This window comes from Xenopus tropicalis, chromosome 7 (assembly GCF_000004195.4).
Source record: "Xenopus tropicalis strain Nigerian chromosome 7, UCB_Xtro_10.0, whole genome shotgun sequence".
NCBI classification, from domain to species: domain Eukaryota; kingdom Metazoa; phylum Chordata; class Amphibia; order Anura; family Pipidae; genus Xenopus; species Xenopus tropicalis.
Window position 1 is genome coordinate 132,266,669 of NC_030683.2, and position 19,882 is coordinate 132,286,550.

The 19,882-nt window shown below is 55.9% G+C and overlaps 1 protein-coding gene across 11 annotated transcripts in view; it reads right to left on the minus strand.

Moving 5' to 3' along the window:
* The window catches only part of hspg2 (heparan sulfate proteoglycan 2), a 142,111-nt gene that overhangs the window by 84,302 nt on the left and 37,927 nt on the right, over positions 1–19,882 (minus strand). For 10 of the 11 annotated variants that reach the window (XM_031906766.1, XM_031906772.1, XM_031906774.1 and 7 more), the window contains exons 2-4: positions 12,516–12,651; positions 9,064–9,144; positions 2,847–2,921 (exon numbers count right to left, since the gene is read on the minus strand). In XM_031906766.1, coding sequence (XP_031762626.1) covers positions 2,847–2,921; positions 9,064–9,144; positions 12,516–12,651 — 292 coding nt within the window. The remainder of the gene's footprint in view (positions 1–2,846; positions 2,922–9,063; positions 9,145–12,515; positions 12,652–19,882) is intronic. The other variant, XM_031906770.1, reaches the window with a different exon arrangement.

Below are 19,882 nucleotides of genomic sequence, written 5' to 3' on the forward strand. Positions count from 1 at the left end.
CCTCCGCTTCCCAATACATCAATGCTGAACTCCCCCCTATTATTACATGTCAGTCTCGGGGGCCCCTGGGGCCGCTCTGTACATCATGTATCTCAGCCGAAGCCCAAACATCTGTCCCCCCCATCAGATCAAGAACATGGTTCCCATGTCCACCTTTAGTTTATTGTTGGGGGCTTTATTCTTCTTTTGGTAAGAACATGGCATTGGGACGTTTCCAACCACAGAGCCCCCAGCCTGCCCAGTGGTCATGTTATGGTGGCATAGAAGGTCGTTGAACCCTGGCAGGGGTAAAGGGTCCCACCTTCCAGTGGCCAAGTGGCTGCACCAGGAATCATAAATTACCCCCCCTAACAAGCGTGTCTGCCCCCGAGCACAGCTGCGAGAAACCAGAAACCTCCAGAGGGGCTAATGCCAAGGTCTATGAACCCAAACAGCTGCGCACAGCTGCAACCTCTGTAGGAGGGTTCCCAAGCCCTTGGCGCCCCCCCCATTATCTACAGCCATAAAGGGTCCCAAAAAGTAGCTACAATGTAACACTCCTTCCTATTAGTTACACAAAATATATCTATCTAATATCAAAAGTACCCATTTCCCTATAAGAACCAAGCTTATTGTGTGCCCAGAGCATTCCTTCTCTGTATATTTGTATTTATACATATGGGTAGGGGGTGCCATAGTGTTTCCCTTAGACAGTACAGTATGGGGGTACAGCTTATTGTGTGCCCAGAACATTCCTTCTCTGTATATTTGTATTTATACATATGGGTAGGGGGTGCCATAGTGTTTCCCTTAGACAGTACAGTATGGGGGTACAGCTTATTGTGTGCCCAGAACATTCCCTCTCTGTATATTTGTATTTATACATATGGGTAGGGGGTGCCATAGTGTTTCCCTTAGACAGTACAGTATGGGGGTACAGCTTATTGTGTGCCCAGAACATTCCCTCTCTGTATATTTGTATTTATACATATGGGTAGGAGGTGCCATAGTGTTTCCCTTAGACAGTACAGTATGGGGGTACAGCTTATTGTGTGCCCAGAGCATTCCTTCTCTGTATATTTGTATTTATACATATGGGTAGGGGGTGCCATAGTGTTTCCCTTAGACAGTACAGTATGGGGGTACAGCTTATTGTGTGCCCAGAGCATTCCTTCTCTGTATATTTGTATTTATACATATGGGTAGGGGGTGCCATAGTGTTTCCCTTAGACAGTACAGTATGGGGGTACAGCTTATTGTGTGCCCAGAGCATTCCTTCTCTGTATATTTGTATTTATACATATGGGTAGGGGGTGCCATAGTGTTTCTCTTAGACAGTACAGTATGGGGGTACAGCTTATTGTGTGCCCAGAACATTCCTTCTCTGTATATTTGTATTTATACATATGGGTAGGGGGTGCCATAGTGTTTCCCTTAGACAGTATAGTATGGGGGTACAGCTTATTGTGTGCCCAGAACATTCCCTCTCTGTATATTTGTATTTATACATATGGGTAGGAGGTGCCATAGTGTTTCCCATAGACTCTATACACACAGACACACTCGCTAACCAATTAAAAGGAAACCATAATTAAAGGGTATTAAGCAGCAGTGAGTAGAGACTCTATGATTAGGGACAGTCAATACGACCCCCATGTCCCGCAGTAAGGAGACGCTGGGGGGGTAACGAGACCCCTCTCTGGCACATAAAGAGCCGATTCAGCCCCAGATATTTCCATCTCTCGCCCAGAAATGTTTAACCCTTCAAGGCTCAGGGGAAAAGACAAAACATTTTATTCAGTCTCCGCTGGGTATAATGGCGCAACCCTTACCCCCCCCCCCCCCCCCGGGGGCAACTGACATTTGGGACAAAATGGGAAATAGCAACAACCAGAAGCACTTGGGCTGCGGATTCCCCGGGATTATTCCCAACGCGACTCCCAGCAGCTTAAAGGGAACCAGAACAAACAAAGCCGCAGTTCATAGGCTGTAATTTCCTCTGGGGGCGGGGCAAGGGGGGGGGGCGCCTGAACTGCACGTCTCACCCAGCAGCAACGGGAAGAAAGGGCTCAGTGTGTGGGAAGCCTGTAGCCCGGCACGTCTGCACCTACCCAGCCTGGGGGCAACTAGCACTGGCACGGGGCAGTAAGTGATGCCCAGGGGAGGGAACATGGGGCTCTGGCACAGGGCAGTAAGTGATGCCCAGGAGAGGGAACATGGGGCGCTGGCACAGGGCAGTAAGTGATGCCCAGGAGAGGGAACATGGGGCGCTGGCACAGGGCAGTAAGTGATGCCCAGGAGAGGGAACATGGGGCTCTGGCACAGGGCAGTAAGTGATGCCCAGGAGAGGGAACATGGGGCGCTGGCACAGGGCAGTAAGTGATGCCCAGGGGAGGGAACATGGGGCACTGGCACAGGGCAGTAAGTGATGCCCAGGAGAGGGAACATGGGGCTCTGGCACAGGGCAGTAAGTGATGCCCAGGAGAGGGAACATGGGGCGCTGGCACAGGGCAGTAAGTGATGCCCAGGAGAGGGAACATGGGGCGCTGGCACAGGGCAGTAAGTGATGCCCAGGAGTGGAATGAGCGAATGCTTCCAATCTTTCAGTTTTTGCAATGATCTTACTGGCATGACTGGGGTTAATGGAGTTCTTATTGCCCATCTCTGTAGTGCCCTCACTGGCATGAAACGCAGGTGCCACGGTGTGGGATGGGGGGGGGGTCCCCTTTATATGATGCTGCTCCCAATTATGGAAAAGGGTGAGTTTTTATAAAATGAACGGTCTGTGTGTTTGTATTATTAGGGGTCTCTTTCTGCAATTCACTGAAATGCCCCCCCACACACACAAATACCCCCTGGTCACTTACTGAGGTAGGGCTCCTGCTCCTGCTCTGGGACACTCATACCGGCAAGTTGTGGCACTGCCAGGGAGGTGTCCAAACCTACGGGGGGTCAGGGCGGAGTTGGGCATGGGGCAAACACAGGGCAGGAGATGGGGGTAAAGGTGAAGCCAAGGACAGCAGGGAGGGGCAAGAATGAGAGACGGGCAATAGGAGGGGGAGGCGGAAGTGGGGAGCCACGGGGCAGAATATGGGGCAGAGAGGCAATAGGGAGGGGAGACACGGGGCAGAATGTGGGGCAGAGAGGCAATAGGGAGGGGAGACGTGGGGCAGAGAGGCAATAGGGAGGGGAGACACGGGGCAGAATGTGGGGCAGAGAGGCAATAGGGAGGGGAGACACGGGGCAGAATGTGGGGCAGAGAGGCAATAGGGAGGGGAGACACGGGGCAGAATGTGGGGCAGAGAGGCAATAGGGAGGGGAGACATGGGGCAGAATGTGGGGCAGAGAGGCAATAGGGAGGGGAGACACGGGGCAGAATGTGGGGCAGAGAGGCAATAGGGAGGGGAGACACGGGGCAGAATGTGGGGGCAGAGAGGCAATAGGGAGGGGAGACACGGGGCAGAATGTGGGGCAGAGAGGCAATAGGGAGGGGAGACACGGGGCAGAATGTGGGGCAGAGAGGCAATAGGGAGGGGAGACATGGGGCAGAATGTGGGGCAGAGAGGCAATAGGGAGGGGAGACACGGGGCAGAATGTGGGGCAGAGAGGCAATAGGGAGGGGAGACACGGGGCAGAATGTGGGGCAGAGAGGCAATAGGGAGGGGAGACACGGGGCAGAATGTGGGGCAGAGAGGCAATAGGGAGGGGAGACATGGGGCAGAATGTGGGGCAGAGAGGCAATAGGGAGGGGAGACACGGGGCAGAATGTGGGGCAGAGAGGCAATAGGGAGGGGAGAAAAGGAAATGAAAGATAAAGAAGAAATTATTGAAACAGAGAAAAGAAAGAATCAGGTACAAGTTCCGCTCTTTTTAGGGCACATATTTTTGGTACTTTTTATGCCCCCCCCCCCCCAGCCTGAACGAGGTCTCTACAAATAAGTATAAAATAGAACAATTTCAATTCATTCCAGCAAACGGTATATACTGTACAGAAACCCCCCCGGGTAAGTGAATCCCATCTCCCATTCACTGCACTTCCTGCTCCTGGGCTGCTCTCTTCCCCATGGTCAGGCAGTGCAATGGGAGGGGTGAGTGTAAGTGATTTCACAGAAGATGCTGAGAGTTAAAGTTCATCGCTATCCGGCCGGTTGGGGGGGAGATTAGACGGGTGCAAGAAGCACAAACAATATACACCCTGCCCCAATGTATAAAGAGATACAATGGAAACAAGTTTATTTCCCCCTCCGGACGAGTGTGAATGGATGGAGCCAGGACATTCCATCCGGAGCGGGGGGGGGGAGGCTTGGGGGGGACTGGGGGCGCAGGGAGATATCGCACAAACAACAGATTTGCACATGGAAAATAAACAGGAGGGAAACAATAGGCAGAACTCCCAGCCGCCCGCACAGATATTCCCTCACTTCCCTGAGAAACGGGAGCTGCCATAAAGCAACTCCCCCTCGCTTCCCTGAGAAACGGGAGCTGCCATAAAGCAACTCCCCCTCACTTCCCTGAGAAACGGGAGCTGCCATAAAGCAACTCCCCCTCGCTTCCCTGAGAATGAGGAGCTGCCATAAAGCAACTCCCCCTCACTTCCCTGAGAAACGGGAGCAGCCATAAAGCAACTCCCCCTCGCTTCCCTGAGAAACGGGACCTGCCATAAAGCAACTCCCCCTCGCTTCCCTGAGAATGAGGAGCTGCCATAAAGCAACTCCCCCTCGCTTCCCTGAGAATGAGGAGCTGCCATAAAGCAACCCCCCCCCTTGCTTCCCTGAGAATGAGGAGCTGCCATAAAGCAACTCCCCCTCGCTTCCCTGAGAATGAGGAGCTGCCATAAAGCAACTCCCCCTCGCTTCCCTGAGAATGAGGAGCTGCCATAAAGCAACTCCCCCTCGCTTCCCTGAGAATGAGGAGCTGCCATAAAGCAACTCCCCCTCGCTTCCCTGAGAATGAGGAGCTGCCATAAAGCAACTCCCCCTCGCTTCCCTGAGAATGAGGAGCTGCCATAAAGCAACTCCCCCTCGCTTCCCTGAGAATGAGGAGCTGCCATAAAGCAACTCCCCCTCGCTTCCCTGAGAATGAGGAGCTGCCATAAAGCAACGCAACTCCCGCCCCCCCGCGCTGCCCCTAATCCCTCTCATTTCCTATGTATCGGCTGCCAGTGTCATGTACCCAAATGCCAACCTTGCCACCCCCAGGCACATGCAGCGGATTGGCTTATTGGCAAGTCGCACAGACACACAGAAACCAGTGTAGTCGGCAGCATCTGTAGTGCCCGCCGCTGGCACCCTGACCCCTGGGGAATGTGAGTAGGTGCCCCCTGGCATCTCATACCCTCCCATGTAAAATACAGTTTATTGCTCTGCCTACTCCTACAGTAATAGCAGATACAATCAAAGGGTAAGTAAGCCCATTCATTAACAAGATGGGCCCCCTAAAGGTCTGTGTGGCCCCCTAAAGGTCTGTGTGGCCCTTGAAGGTCTGTGTGGCCCTTGAAGGTCTGTGTGGCCCTTGAAGGTCTGTGTGGCCCCCTGAAGGCCTGTGTGGCCCCTAAAGGTCTGTGTGGCCCTGAAGGTCTGTGTGGCCCCTAAAGATCTGTGTGGCCCCTAAAGGCCTGTGTGGCCCCCTGAAGGCCTGTGTGGCCCCTAAAGGTCTGTGTGGCCCTGAAGGTCTGTGTGGCCCCTAAAGGTCTGTGTGGCCCCTAAAGGTCTGTGTTGCCCTAAAAGCCTGTGTTGCCCCCTGAAGGTCTGTGTGGCCCCCTGAAGGTCTGTGTGGCCCCTAATTGCCTGTGTGGCCCCTAATGGCCTGTGTGGCCCTTGAAGGTCTGTGTGGCCCTGAAGGCCTGTGTGGCCCCTGAAGATCTGTGTGGCCCCTAAAGGCCTGTGTGGCCCCTAAAGGTCTGTGTGGCCCCTAAAGGTCTGTGTGGCTCTAAAAGCCTGTGTGGCCCCCTGAAGGCCTATGTGGCCCCCTGAAGGTCTGTGTGGCCCCTAATGGTCTGTGTGGCCCCTGAAGGTCTGTGTGGCCCCTGAAGGTCTGTGTGGCCCCCTGAAAGTCTGTGTGGCCCCTGAAGGTCTGTGTGGCCCCTGAAAGTCTGTGTGGCCCCCTGAAGGTCTGTGTGGCCCCCTGAAAGTCTGTGTGGCCCCCTGAAGGTCTGTGTGGGCCCTGAAGGTCTGTGTGGCCCCCTGAAAGTCTGTGTGGCCCCCTGAAGGTCTGTGTGGCCCCCTAAGGTCTGTGTGGCCCCCTAAAGGTCTGTGTGGCCCCCTGAAAGTCTGTGTGGCCCCTGAAGGTCTGTGTGGCCCCTGAAGGTCTGTGTGGCCCCTGAAGGTCTGTGTGGCCCCCTGAAAGTCTGTGTGGCCCCCTGAAAGTCTGTGTGGCCCCTGAAGGTCTGTGTGGCCCCCTGAAAGTCTGTGTGGCCCCCTGAAAGTCTGTGTGGCCCCCTGAAAGTCTGTGTGGCCCCCTGAAAGTCTGTGTGGCCCCTGAAGGTCTGTGTGGCCCCCTGAAGGTCTGTGTGGCCCCCTGAAGGTCTGTGTGGCCCCTAATGGCCTGTGTGGCCCCTAAAGATCTGTGTGGCCCCTAAAGGCCTGTGTGGCCCCTAAAGGTCTGTGTGGCCCCTAAAGGTCTGTGTGGCCCTAAAAGCCTGTGTGGCCCCCTGAAGGCCTATGTGGCCCCTAATGGTCTGTGTGGCCCCTGAAGGTCTGTGTGGCCCCCTGAAGGTCTGTGTGGCCCCCTGAAGGTCTGTGTGGCCCCCTAAAGGTCTGTGTGGCCCCCTGAAAGTCTGTGTGGCCCCTGAAGGTCTGTGTGGCCCCTGAAGGTCTGTGTGGCCCCTGAAGGCCTGTGTGGCCCCTGAAGGTCTGTGTGGCCCCTGAAGGCCTGTGTGGCCCCTGAAGGTCTGTGTGGCCCCTGAAGGTCTGCAGATGCGGCTCTGCCCCCCAAGTTACCCCCCTGAGTCAGGACTTGGTACCCCGCACTGTGTGACCTCTGTGCCAAGGTTGCCCCTTCTCCTGGGCAGACAGGTGTTTGTGACAGGGGGAACCAGCCCACGTGCCCCCCGGGGCCCCCCCTGTGTGTTTAACCCCTGCACTCCCAGCACAGCCGCCCCCTGTGCCAGCCCTACAGTTAACCCATTATGGGCCAACGGGTAAATGGCAAGACTTATAACAGGGTGTGACATTGTTTACTTTAAATAAACTTACCCTTTAAAGGGGAAGTAAAGACTTGACGTTACTTTGGGCACAGCGGTTGCATTAAGGGGATGGGGCGCTCCCTACTGTATATATAGCAGCCCTGCGTGACATGAAATAGCGCCCCCTATCCCCATACAGTCCATATAGGCTGTAGCACACACACATAGGGAAACATTATCTAGTGGCTTTAGTTCCCCTTTAATATTTCTGTCTCTAGCTGTGGGATATTTTAGGAAGCGGATAATTAGATCAGTGGCGCTGCCCGGCTGGCAGGGAGGGAACCCATTCGCTGGCGAGTCTGGTACCCGCTGGCTGTGTCGGCATTTAGCTGCACTGTATCTGGCTGCACAGAAACCACTACAGTCTGCAGCGAGTAACTCAATTACAGAATGTATAGGAGCTGCTTTACTGCACTGTCCCCCCCCCTCAGTGCGGAGCTGCCTTACTGCACTGTCCCCCCATAATGCGGAAGCTGCCTTACTGCACTGTCCCCCCCATAATGCGGAGCTGCCTTACTGCACTGTCCCCCCCCCCATAGTGCGGAGCTGCCTACTGCACTGTCCCCGCTGCTTACTGCATAATGCGGAGCTGCCTTACTGCACTGATGTCCCCCCCTCCTTACTGCACTGTCCCCCCCCTAATCGAGCTGCCTTACTGCAACTGTCCCCCCCCCATAATGCGAGCTGCCTTACTGCAACTGTCCCCCCCCCCATAGTGCGGAGCTGCCTTACTGCACTGTCACCCCCCCATAGTGCGGAGCTGCCTTACTGCACTGTCCCCCCCCCATAGTGCGGAGCTGCCTTACTGCCTGTCCCCCCCCATCTACTGCACTGCCCCCCATAGTGCGGAGCTGCTTTACTGACTATCCCCCATAGTACGGAGCTGCCTACTGCACTGCCCCCCCCCAGCGGAGTTGCCTTACTGCACTGTCCCGCCTGCCTTACTGCCGTCCCCCTATAAATGCGGAGCTGCCTACTGCACTGTCCCCCCCATAGTGCGGAGCTGCCTTACTGCACTGTCACCCCCGGAGATGCTTATGCACCCCATAGTGCGGAGCTGCCTACTGCCTGTCCCCCCCATAGTGCGGAGCTGCCTTACTGCACTGTCCCCCCCCATAGTGCGGAGCTGCCTTACTGCACTGTCCCCCATAGTGCGGAGCTGCTTACTCACTGCCCCCCCCATAGGGCTGAGCCTGCCTTTACTGCACTGCCCCCCCCCATAGTGCGGAGCTGCCTACTGCACTGCCCCCCCCCCCATAGTGCGGAGCTTGCCTTTACTGCACTGTCCCCCCCCCCCATAGTGCGGAGCTGCCTTACTGACTGTCCCCCCCCCATAAGTGCGGAGCTGCCTTACTGCACTATCCCCCCCCATAGTGCGGAGCCTGCCTTACTGCACTGCCCCCCCCCCCCATAGTGCGGAGCTGCCTACTGCAACTGGTCCCCCCTCCATAGTGCGGAGCTGCCTTACTGCACTGCCCCCCCCCCCATAGTGCGGAGCTGCCTTACTGCCACTATCCCCCCCCATAGTGCGGAGCTGCCTTACTGCACTGTCACCCCCCCCCATAGTGCGGAGCTGCCTTACTGCACTGCCCCCCCCCCCATAGGGCGGAGCTGCCCTTACTGCACTGTCCCCCCCCATAGTGCGGAGCTGCCTTACTGCACTGTCACCCCCCCCATAGTGCGGATCTGGATGCCCCATTGGGGGCCGTTCTGTCCGTATCTCTGGGAGAATTCAGTCGGGCGGCTGGACAAGGCGTGGGAAATATTTGGAATAAAATCCCTCCACATTCTCTGCTCGAGCCCCCCCAGCCGTGTAGGTTTAATCTTTAAACCTATGGATTTAACCCCATAACCCATTCACTGACCCCATTGCTCAGCCAATCAAGAGAGAGACCCCTTACCTGTAGGTGAAAGGAAGGAGGGGGGGGTCGCAGTGATTGGTTCCTCGGTGCCGCTCCCCGTCTCTGTGCTGCCATTGTCATCTGGAAACAATATATAGAAAAGTATTAGCAGGTGATGGGGGATGCTGGGAAGTGTAGTTCAGCCATAGCTGGAGAGAACAAGCAGCTTATAATGTATTTGATGTTTCCTCAGGTTTGCATTAAGCCCATTAGAATCTCCCTTCCTGTAAGGGGAGCACATTGGGTGTAAATGAATATATGGAATAACGGTAAACTGTCCCTTTAAGGCTTTGCCTGTGGATTTCCCAGGATGCACTGGGTGAGGGCCCAGACACATTGGCCTACTAATCTCTGAATTGATTCATGGGCGTGTCCCACACCTGCCTGCAGGGCGGAGCCTAGTACCTACCTGTGTGTATCTGGGAGGTCAGACAAGGAGAGCCCATAATCCTGATATAACCCAGGCAGCGGGGCAAAGTCTGTGGGACGGGGGGAGGAGCCTGTATACCTGTAACGTTCACCAACACTCCGCCCAGTCAGCCAGCGGCAAATCCAGCAACGGAGCAGCCATAAGGTGGCGCCTGTCAGTCACTGCCCCCGGGCTACGGGCAAAGCAAGCGGCACAGAGATACCCACTCACCCAGGGGCATTAGGGGGTAACGATCCCACTCTCGGCACAGAGATACCCACTCACCCCGGGGCATTAGGGGGTAACGATCCCACTCCCGGCACAGAGATACCCACTCACCCCGGGGCATTAGGGGGTAACGATCCCACTCTCGGCACAGAGATACCCACTCACCCCGGGGCATTAGGGGGTAACAATCCCACTCCCGGCACAGAGATACCCACTCACCCCGGGGCATTAGGGGGTAACAATCCCACTCCCGGCACAGAGATATCCACTCACCCCGGGGCATTAGGGGGTAACGATCCCACTCCCGGCACAGAGATACCCACTCACCCCGGGGCATTAGGGGGTAACGATCCCACTCCCGGCACAGAGATACCCACTCACCCCGGGGCATTAGGGGGTAACGATCCCACTCTCGGCACAGAGATACCCACTCACCCCGGGGCATTAGGGGGTAACAATCCCACTCCCGGCACTGAGATACCCACTCCCCCCCCCTATTCCTTTACTGTATTAGTCCCACCGGCCCTGCTGGGAGGCTGTTCCCTGTACCTACCCCCCTTTCTGTAAAGTAGCACTTCCTTATGTTCGCTTTCAGCCCCCCCCCCCCCATTCCTTTACTGTATTAGTCCCACCGGCCCTGCTGGGAGGCTGTTCCCTGTATCTACCCCCCTTTCTGTAACGTCCCGCCGGCCCTGCTGCGTAAGGCTGGGAAGCCATGATGTTCCATATAAATGGACTGTTTATTCCTGTTCGGCCGGGCGGCCAACTGTGGCTCTCTGTTACAGGCCCCCGGCCAGAGGATGAATCCATTTCTATTTATGGACCAAAAAATGGAATTTCTACATCATAACAAGCCCTGAATGTTGTAGGAGCCTGTATGGGAAAGTCATGGCATTTCCAGCACATATTGGCTCATAGGGCGAGGGGGCACTTTGCCCCTAAGGGCCATAAAGTCTCACCCCTGGGGGGGACACAGGGGCTTCAGTATCAGTGTTCTACCTGGAAGCACAGACCAACCTTTGTTAGGGTTTAACTTGCCCTTTGGTGCTGATTATTGGCAAAAATAGTTTGGGGTAAAGGTGAGGCTAATGGGCAGTCAGGGTGGGTGGGAGTTAGGGCACAAGCAGGCACAGGGTGGGTGGGAGTTAGGGCACAAGCAGGCACAGGGTGGGTGGCAGTTAGGGCGCAAGCAGGCACAGGGTGGGTGGCAGTTAGGGCACAAGCAGGCACAGGGTGGGTGGGAGTTAGGGCGCAAGCAGCACAGGTGGGTGGGAGTTAGGGCACAAGCAGGCACAGGGTGGGTGGGAGTTAGGGCACAAGCAGGCACAGGGTGGGTGGGAGTTAGGGCACAAGCAGGCACAGGGTGGGTGGGAGTAGGGCACAAGCAGGCACAGGGTGGGTGGGAGTTAGGGCAACAAGCAGGCACAGGTGGTGGTGGGAGTTAGGGCACAAGCAGGCACAGGTGGGTGGCAGTTAGGGCACAAGCAGGCCAGGGTGGGTGGCAGTTAGGGCACAAGCAGGCACAGGGTGGGGTGGGAGTTAGGAGGGCACGCAAGCAGGCACAGGGGGGGTGGGAGTTAGGGCACAAGCAGGCACAGGGTGGTGGGGAGTTAGGAGGGCACAAGCAGGCACAGGGTGGGGTGGAGTTTAGGGCACAAGCAGCACAGGGTGGGTGGCAGTTATGGCACAAGCAGGCACAGGGTGGGTGGGAGTTAGGAGGGCACAAAGCAGGCACAGGGTGGGTGGGAGTTAGGGGCACAAAGCGGCACAGGTGGGTGGAGTTAGGGCACAAGCAGGCACAGGGTGGGTGGCAGTTAGGGCACAAGCAGGCACAGGGTGGGTGGCAGTTAGGGCACAAGCAGGCACAGGGTGGGTGGGAGATGGGCACAAAGTCAGGGCACAGGGTGGGTGGGAGTTAGGGCACAAGCAGGCACAGGAGTGGGTGGCAGTTAGGGCAACAAGCAGGCACAGGGTGGGGTGGCAGTTTAGGGCACAAGCAGGCACAGGGTGGGTGGGAGTTAGGGCACAAGCAGGACACAGGGTGGGGTGGCAGTTAGGCACAAGCAGGCACAGGGTGGGTGGGAGTTAGGGCAACAAAGCAGGCACAGGGTGGGTGGCAGTTAGGGCACAAGCAGGCACAGGGTGGGTGGGAGTTAGGGCACAAGCAGGCACAGGCGGGAGACAGTGGGAGCCACAGGCCTGTCAAGACTGTACCAACAAGATGCATAAGAGAGGGGTATCTGATATCTTGTGAACTCCCCCCCAAAATACTTGCCTGTGGTCTCCACGGAGATCTAATTTTAAAGGGGAAGTTATTCTATTAAACTACTACATTTTGCAGTTTGTCTTTATTTTTTAGTGTCTCCATTTTTGAATTATTAATCTGCCTTCCAGGAACAGATAATACTGCCTGGTTGCTAAGATCAGTGCCCCCAGCAACCAGAAGTTATTTTGATCATTATTCTAATGTTTCTGTTAGTCAAATCACTGTCTGGTTGCTAGGGTCACTGACTATAGCAACAAGAGCTGCAGGGGGGAAAAAAGCATATTCAAATGTTCCTGACAGCTTCCTAGATCTCCTCCCCGGCAGATGGAGATGCAGGGGCAAAACCCAAGAGGCACAGGGGCAAGTACTGAACACGTCTGGCCGGGGAGGCATCCGAGGCAACAGCCCTATAATATTCTTACTCTTTTGAGGCTAAAGAGCCCCAAATACACCAGTTATTTAGTCTGCACTGCACTACATTTCCCACAATCCCCTGAGAGACACAGAGCTTCCCCCCGGGGCAACAAGCGTGCCACTATAATCACTTACCCCCTGAGGCTTCATCTGCCGCAAAGTCTTCATCGTCGGCCAAATCTCCGTAGCGCCAGGCGTTCTGCCCCGTCCGTGCGTCCGACTCCCCATCGGGGAAATAAACTTCATCCAACCCCCTGGAACTCGCAACTCCCTGCAACATGGAAACAGCCGGTCAGTGCCGCAGGGTACACGGGAGTCGCAACAGTGAGATGGACAGGGGCAATAATATGGGGTAGGAATAGTGAGATGGACGGGGGGCAATAATATGGGGTAGGAATAGTGAGATGGACGGGGGGCAATAATATGGGGTAGGAATAGTGAGATGGACAGGGGGCAATAATATGGGGTAGGAATAGTGAGATGGACAGGGGCAATAATATGGGGTAGGAATAGTGAGATGGACAGGGGGCTATATAATCTGGGGTAGGTGTGGAAAAATACGAATGTTAGATTGGATCTAGGTTGGGCGAATAATATGGGGTAGGGAAATAGTGAGATGGACAGGGGCAGAATAATATGGGGTAGCGAATACGTGAGATGTGAAAGGGGCAATAATAATGGGTAGGAACAGTTGAGATGGACCAGGGGGCAAAATAATATGGGGTAGGAATAGTGGAGTATGGAGAGGTGGGGGCAAGTAATAAGAGGGGGTAGGGATAGTCCGAGAATTGGAAGGAGGGGCAAATAATATGGGGTAGGAATAGTGAGATGGACGGGGGGCAATAATATGTGCGTAGGAATAGTCGAGACTGGTACGGGGGTCAATATATGCGGGCGTAAAGAGAATATGTGGAGATGGCACGGGGGAGCAATAATATGGGGTAGGAATAGTGAGAAGGACAGGGGGCAATAATATGGGGTAGATGAAGCCTCACTGGCGTAGAAGAATGGTGTGACCGGAAATGGGGGCAAAATAAATATATGGGTAGGAGACTTATAGTGAGATGGAAGGGGGAAGGCAATAATTAATGGGGTAGGAATAGTGGATGGACGGGGGCAATAATATGGGATAACCAGTGAATAAGACATAGGAGCAATGAAGTGGGGGCAAAATAATATTTAAAATGGGGTCCAAGATGAATAGTGAAGTGATGGGACGCACAGGGGCCAACTTAAAATATTTGGGGTAGTGAATTAGATGGAAGAAATGGAAAGGGGCAATTGAATAGTGGGGTACGGGAAACATGTGATGATGGAAGAGGGCAATAATATGGGGTAGGAATAGTGAGATGGACAGGGGCAATAATATGGGGTAGGAACAGTGGAGAATGGAAGGGGGGCAATAATATGGGGTGGGGAAAGTGAGATGGACGGGGGGCAATAATATGGGGTGGGAATAGTGAGATGGACGGGGGGCAATAATATGGGGTAGGAATAGTGAGGGGGCATCGGGGGGGGCCGGGGGGGTGAGATCACAGACAGGAATAATTGATGGATTCATACAAATACTTTCCATTCTCAGACTTGCCGGAATGCAGAAATTTTCCGCAGTAGGTTACCCCCGGCTGAGCCCCCCCCCCCCTAGGGAGGTAACTGAGATGCCACCGATCTCAGGCCACTGTTAACTTATATTAAAAACTTCCCCACTGGCTATAAGATCAAGCTTTAATGCCCCCCCCTGTCACCTCTGGTGCCATCCCAGCCCTGCTGAGCCCATTTACCCTGGGGCAGATCCCTCCCCCCCCCCCCGGGGCAGGGCAGGAATGTGCCAGGGCAGCACTTTGCTGGGAGAGACATGGGGGGGGGACAGAGCAACAAAGGGATTGAGCGGCGACATGAAAGGGCCGGGCCCCTGAGAAGCGACGGGGGAGGGGGGGCAAGTTGGCGACCCGTGCAGTAATTACCCACCCAGGGTGGCACGGTGCCCACTCACTGTCTCCATGGAGACACAGGAACTAGCCAGCAACTCATGGGTTAATGGACCCCGGAACCTGAGCAAGGGCCACAGTCACAGGGACCCAGGGAAAGGGTAGGAAATAGGGTGCAACTAAGGGGGTCACTGACCCACCTATTGGCATTGGCTATTGGAATATACAGGGCCCCCGGGCAGGGAATATACAGCGCCCCCGGGCAGGGAATAAACTGGGCCCCCGGGCAGGGAATATACAGGGCCCCCGGGCAGGGGAAAATCATACAGGGCCGCCGGGCAGGGATATACTGGGCCCCCGGGGGCAGGGAATATACAGGGCCCCCCGGGCGGGATATACTGGGCCGCCCAGGAGCAGGGAATATACAGGGCCGCGCCGGGCAGGGAATATACAGGGCCCCCGGCAGGGAATATACAGGGCCCCGGGCAGGGAATACTGGGCCCCGGGCAGGGAATATAAGGGCCCCGGGCGGGAATATACAGGGCCCCCGGCAGGGAATATACAGGGGCCCCCGGGCAGGGAATATAACATGGGCCCCCGGGCAAGGGAATCATTACAGGGCCCGCGGCAGGGAATATACAGGGCCCCCGGCAGGGAATAAACTGGGCCCCCGGGCAGGGAATATACAGGGCCCCCGGGCAGGGAATATACAGGGCCCCCGGGCAGGGAATATACTGGGCCCCCGGGCAGGGAATATACAGGGCCCCCGGGCAGGGAATATACAGGGCCCCCGGCGCAGGAATATACGGGCCCCCGGCAGGGAATATACAGGGCCCCGGGAGGCAGGGAATATAACAGGGAGCCCCCGGGCAAGGGAATATCAGGGCCCCGGCGCAGGGAATCATACAGGTGCCCCCGGCAGGGAATATACTGGGGCCCCCGGGCAGGGAATATATCAGGGCCCCGGGAATCAGGGATATACAGGGCTCCCCGGGCAAGGGAATAATACAGGGCCCCGGGCAGGGAATATAACAGGGCCCCGCGGGCAGCAGGGAATATACAGGGCCCCCGTGGGGCAGGGAATATACAGGCCCCCGGGCAGGGAATATACAGGGCCCCCCGGGCCAGGGAATATACAGGGCCCGCCCGGGCAGAGGGAATACCTACCTTGGGGCCGCCCGGGCAGGGAATTACTGGGGCCCCCCGGGCAGGAATATACAGGGCCCCGGGCAGGGAATATACTGGCCCCGCGGCAGGGAAATATACAGGGACCCCGGGCAGGGAATTTACCTCCGGTCCCCCGGGCAGGGAATATACTGGGCGCCTCGGGGCAGGGAATATACTGGGGCCCTCCGGCAGGGAATATACTGGGGCCCCCGGGCAGCAGGGAATATACTGGGCGCCCGCGGCAGGGAATATACTGGGCCCCGCTGGGCAGGGAATATACTGGGCCCCCGGGCAGGGAATATACTGGGCCCCCGGGCAGGGAGTATACTGGGGCCCCCGGGCAGCAGGGAATATACTGGGCCCCCGGGCAGGGAATATACTGGGCCCCCGGGCAGGGAATATACTGGGGCCCCCGGGCAGCAGGGAATATACTGGGCCCCCGGGCACATTATCCCGGGAATACTCAGACTGGGCCAGGAAGGAGCTGCCAGACTGATTCCTAGAGACGCGGCGCTGAGAAACCCAGTGACCCCAATGGAAACGGGAAAGTTCCAACCCTGCCCAATAGAACCTCACAGAATCTTGAAGGTTCCTATACAGCGCAGTTCTGTACCCCCATATCCAAATTAGTATCATGTGTTCTGGTGTCGTATCCACCTCTATCCCTCCCCCCCCAGAACCTGGACAGTCCAGAACCTCTCCAGAACCTCAGGAACCAGCACATAAACCAACAAACAAGCACAGAAACAAGTCCCAGTGACCCAGCCCAGTGGTAGGTACCAATCTGGTGCCCAGTCAGTACCGGCCCGGTACCTCTGTAGGGCAGGGGCACAGGCATCACTGGTCCATAAGATTCCCCCTGGAAGTGGAGACGGGGGGAGTTGCAAGAGCAGGAAATGAGAAGAACCGGAGATTGGATCAGGCCCAACAGGGCCGCCCATGTGACCTGATGGCAAACCCGCACTGATTTTAAAGGGGAAATAAAACCTGTCACCATTTAATGACATTATTTGAATGGGAGTGACTGGCGGGGGTCCCAGTCTGCACTGGATTTAATGGTATCAGTATCAGAGGTGCCCCCGGTCCAGTCTGGTAACCCTGGCACAGTGGCACTGGCTGGGCAGAACCGCCCGGGAGTCCCTGCAGCCCAAAGGGTTAAGAGCATTTCTGGCCGAAGGTTCTGTTCCAGGCACGTCGGACACATTCCCTGCCGTGACTCAGTCTCCCCGACCCAAAGAACCAAAGAAAGGGAATATTCTCCTCTAGTTCTGGTGCCGCTCACCCTACGTGCGCCGGGGCTCGTCCTCTCCCTTAATGGGGCTTAAAGGGGAAATCTTCTCATTAACTATTAACCCTTTGGTGGCAGCACCAGCCATCCTGCCCCATAAATATCTGCACATAGAGCCCTGCACCAGGGGGCACATATAGCCCTGCACCAGGGGGCACATATAGCCCTGCAATGGGGGGGGCACCATATAGTCCCTCCGCCGGGGGGGGGGGGCCAGGCATATAGGCCGCTGCAATGGGGGGGGCACAATATAGCCCTGCACTGGGGGGGCACATATAGGCCCTCATACCCCACAGACCCGAGCCTACACTGTTACCCGCTTATCCTGCACTCCTAACGTACCCCACACCCCACCTAACATGTTACCGGCCTTATCCCTGCCCACTGCCTACTACCCCATCACCCCAACCTCACTGTTACCCCATTATCCCTGCCACTCCTACGTACCCCACACCCCAACCTACACTGTTACCCCATTATCCCTGCCACTCCTACGTACCCCACACCCCAACCTACACTGTTACCCATTATCCCTGCCACTCCTACGTACCCCACACCCCAACCTACACTGTTACCCCATTAATCCCTGCACTCCTACGGACCCCAGCACCCACCTACAGCTGTATACCTCCCCTTCCGCTGCCACTCTACTACGCGCACATGCCCCAACCTACGACTGTTTACCCCCTATCCCTGGCCACTCCTTACATACCCACACCCAACCTACAGCTGTTACCCCCTACCTGCACTCCTATGTACCCACCCGGCAACGCTACACTGTTACCCTCCTCTATCCTGCCACTCCTACATACCCCCACCACACCAACCTACACTGTTACCCTATCCCTGCCACTTCCTACAATCACCCACACCCAACCTACACTGTTTCCGCCTAAATCCCTGCCACTTCCTACATACGCCCACCACCAACCTACACATGTTTCCTCCCCTAATCCTGCCTCTAATACCCACACCCCGTAACCTACACTGTTACCGGCCCTATCCCTGCCACTCACTACGTCCCAACACCCAAACCTACAACTGTTACCCCCCCTATCCTGCCACTCCTACGGTACGCCAACACCCCAACCTACACTGTACGTGCCGTACCCATTATCCGCTGCCACTCGCTACGTACCCACAACCCCAGACCTACAGCTGTTACCAACTCGCCTAATCCCTGCACTCCTAACGACCGCACACCCCAACCTACACTGGTAAACCCGCATTATCCCTGCCACTCCTACGTACCCCACACCCCAACCTACACTGTTACCCCTATCCCTGCCACTCCTACATACCCCACACCCCAACCTACACTGTTACCCCCTATCCCTGCCACTCCTACATACCCCACACCCCAACCTACACTGTTACTCCCCTATCCCTGCCACTCCTCGATACCCAACACCCAACATACACTGTTACCCCGGGTTACTATCCTGGCGCATCTCCTATACGTACCCAACACCCCAACGGCTACACTGTTACCCATTATCCCTGCCAACTCCTACCGTACCCACAACCTTGCCAACGCTACACTGTTTACCCATGCCTATCTGCACTCTACGTACCACACCTCCACCTAACACTGTTACGCGTCCTTATCCCTGCCATACTCCTACATACCCACAGCCTCCACCTATCAGCTGTTACCCTGCCCCTAATCCCTGCCACTCCTAACGTACCCAACACCCACGCTACAACTGTTAACCCCTATCCCTGCCACTCTCTGCATACCCACACCTCGCAATCTACACTGTACCCCCTATCCCTGCCATCCTACATACCCCCAGCACCCCAACGACTACACTGTACCCCCTATCCCTGCCACTCTACATAGCGCCTCACAACCCCAACCTACAGTGTTACCGCAGGCCCTACCTCCCTGCACTTCCTACATACCCAATACCCAACCTACCTGTTACCCCCTACCTGCACTCCTACATACCCCCCAACCTACACTGTTAGCGGGCCTCCTATCCCTGCCACTCCTACTACCCCACACCGCCATTACAGCTACACTGTTACCACCCTATCCTGCTCACTCCTGACGTACGCCACACCCCACCTAACAATGTTACCCATTATCCTGCCACTCGCTACATACCCCACACCCCAACTAAAACACTGTTACCCCCCATTATCCCTGCCTACTCCACATACCCACACCAACTACACTGTTACCCCTAATCCCTGCACTTCTACATACCCACACCCCAACCTATCACTGTTACCGCCATTATCCCTGCACTCCGTCCTTACATACCCCACCCCCAACCTACACTGTTAACCGACCCTATCCCTGCCACTCTACATCCCTCCCAACCCAACCTCACCTGTTACCCCATTATCCTGTCACTCCTACGTAACCAAGCCACACCCCAACGCTACACTGTTACCACCTATCCCTGCACTCCTATAGTACCCAACACCCAACGCTAACTGTTAACCATACCATTATCCTGCGCACTCCACATACCCACACCCCAACGCTACACTTGTGAACCCCTATCCTGCCAGCTCCTACATACCGTCTGGTGCTCTGCTTTTTTGAACTTTGTGGTAAGATTGCCTGTTTTCACCCCAACCTACACTGTTACCGGAGTCTCTACCTGCCACTCCTACATACCCCACAACCCAAACCACACTGTTCCACCCGATCCCTTCACCTGCCAACTGCCTACTATACCCCAGCACGCCAACCTACACTGTTACCACTCCATTATCCCTGCCACCCCTATGTAATCGCCCCACACCCAACGTTCATTTCTAGCCTGTTACCCCATTTATCCCGCTGCCACTCCTATGTACCCACACCCCAACCTACACTGTTACCCATTATCCCTGCACTCCTATGTACGCCACACCCAACCTACACTGTTAACCCGCATTATCCCTGGCCACTTCTCCTATGTGACCCCACCCAAGCCAACCTACACTGTTACCCCATCTATCGCCTGCCGACTCCTATGTTAACCGCCAGCCCCAACCTACACTGTTTACTCTTTCCCCTTGCCACTTCTACGTACCTCCACACCCCAACCTACACTGTTACCCGCATTAATCGCTGCCACTCCTGACGTACCCCTACAGACCCCACCTACACTGTTACCTTC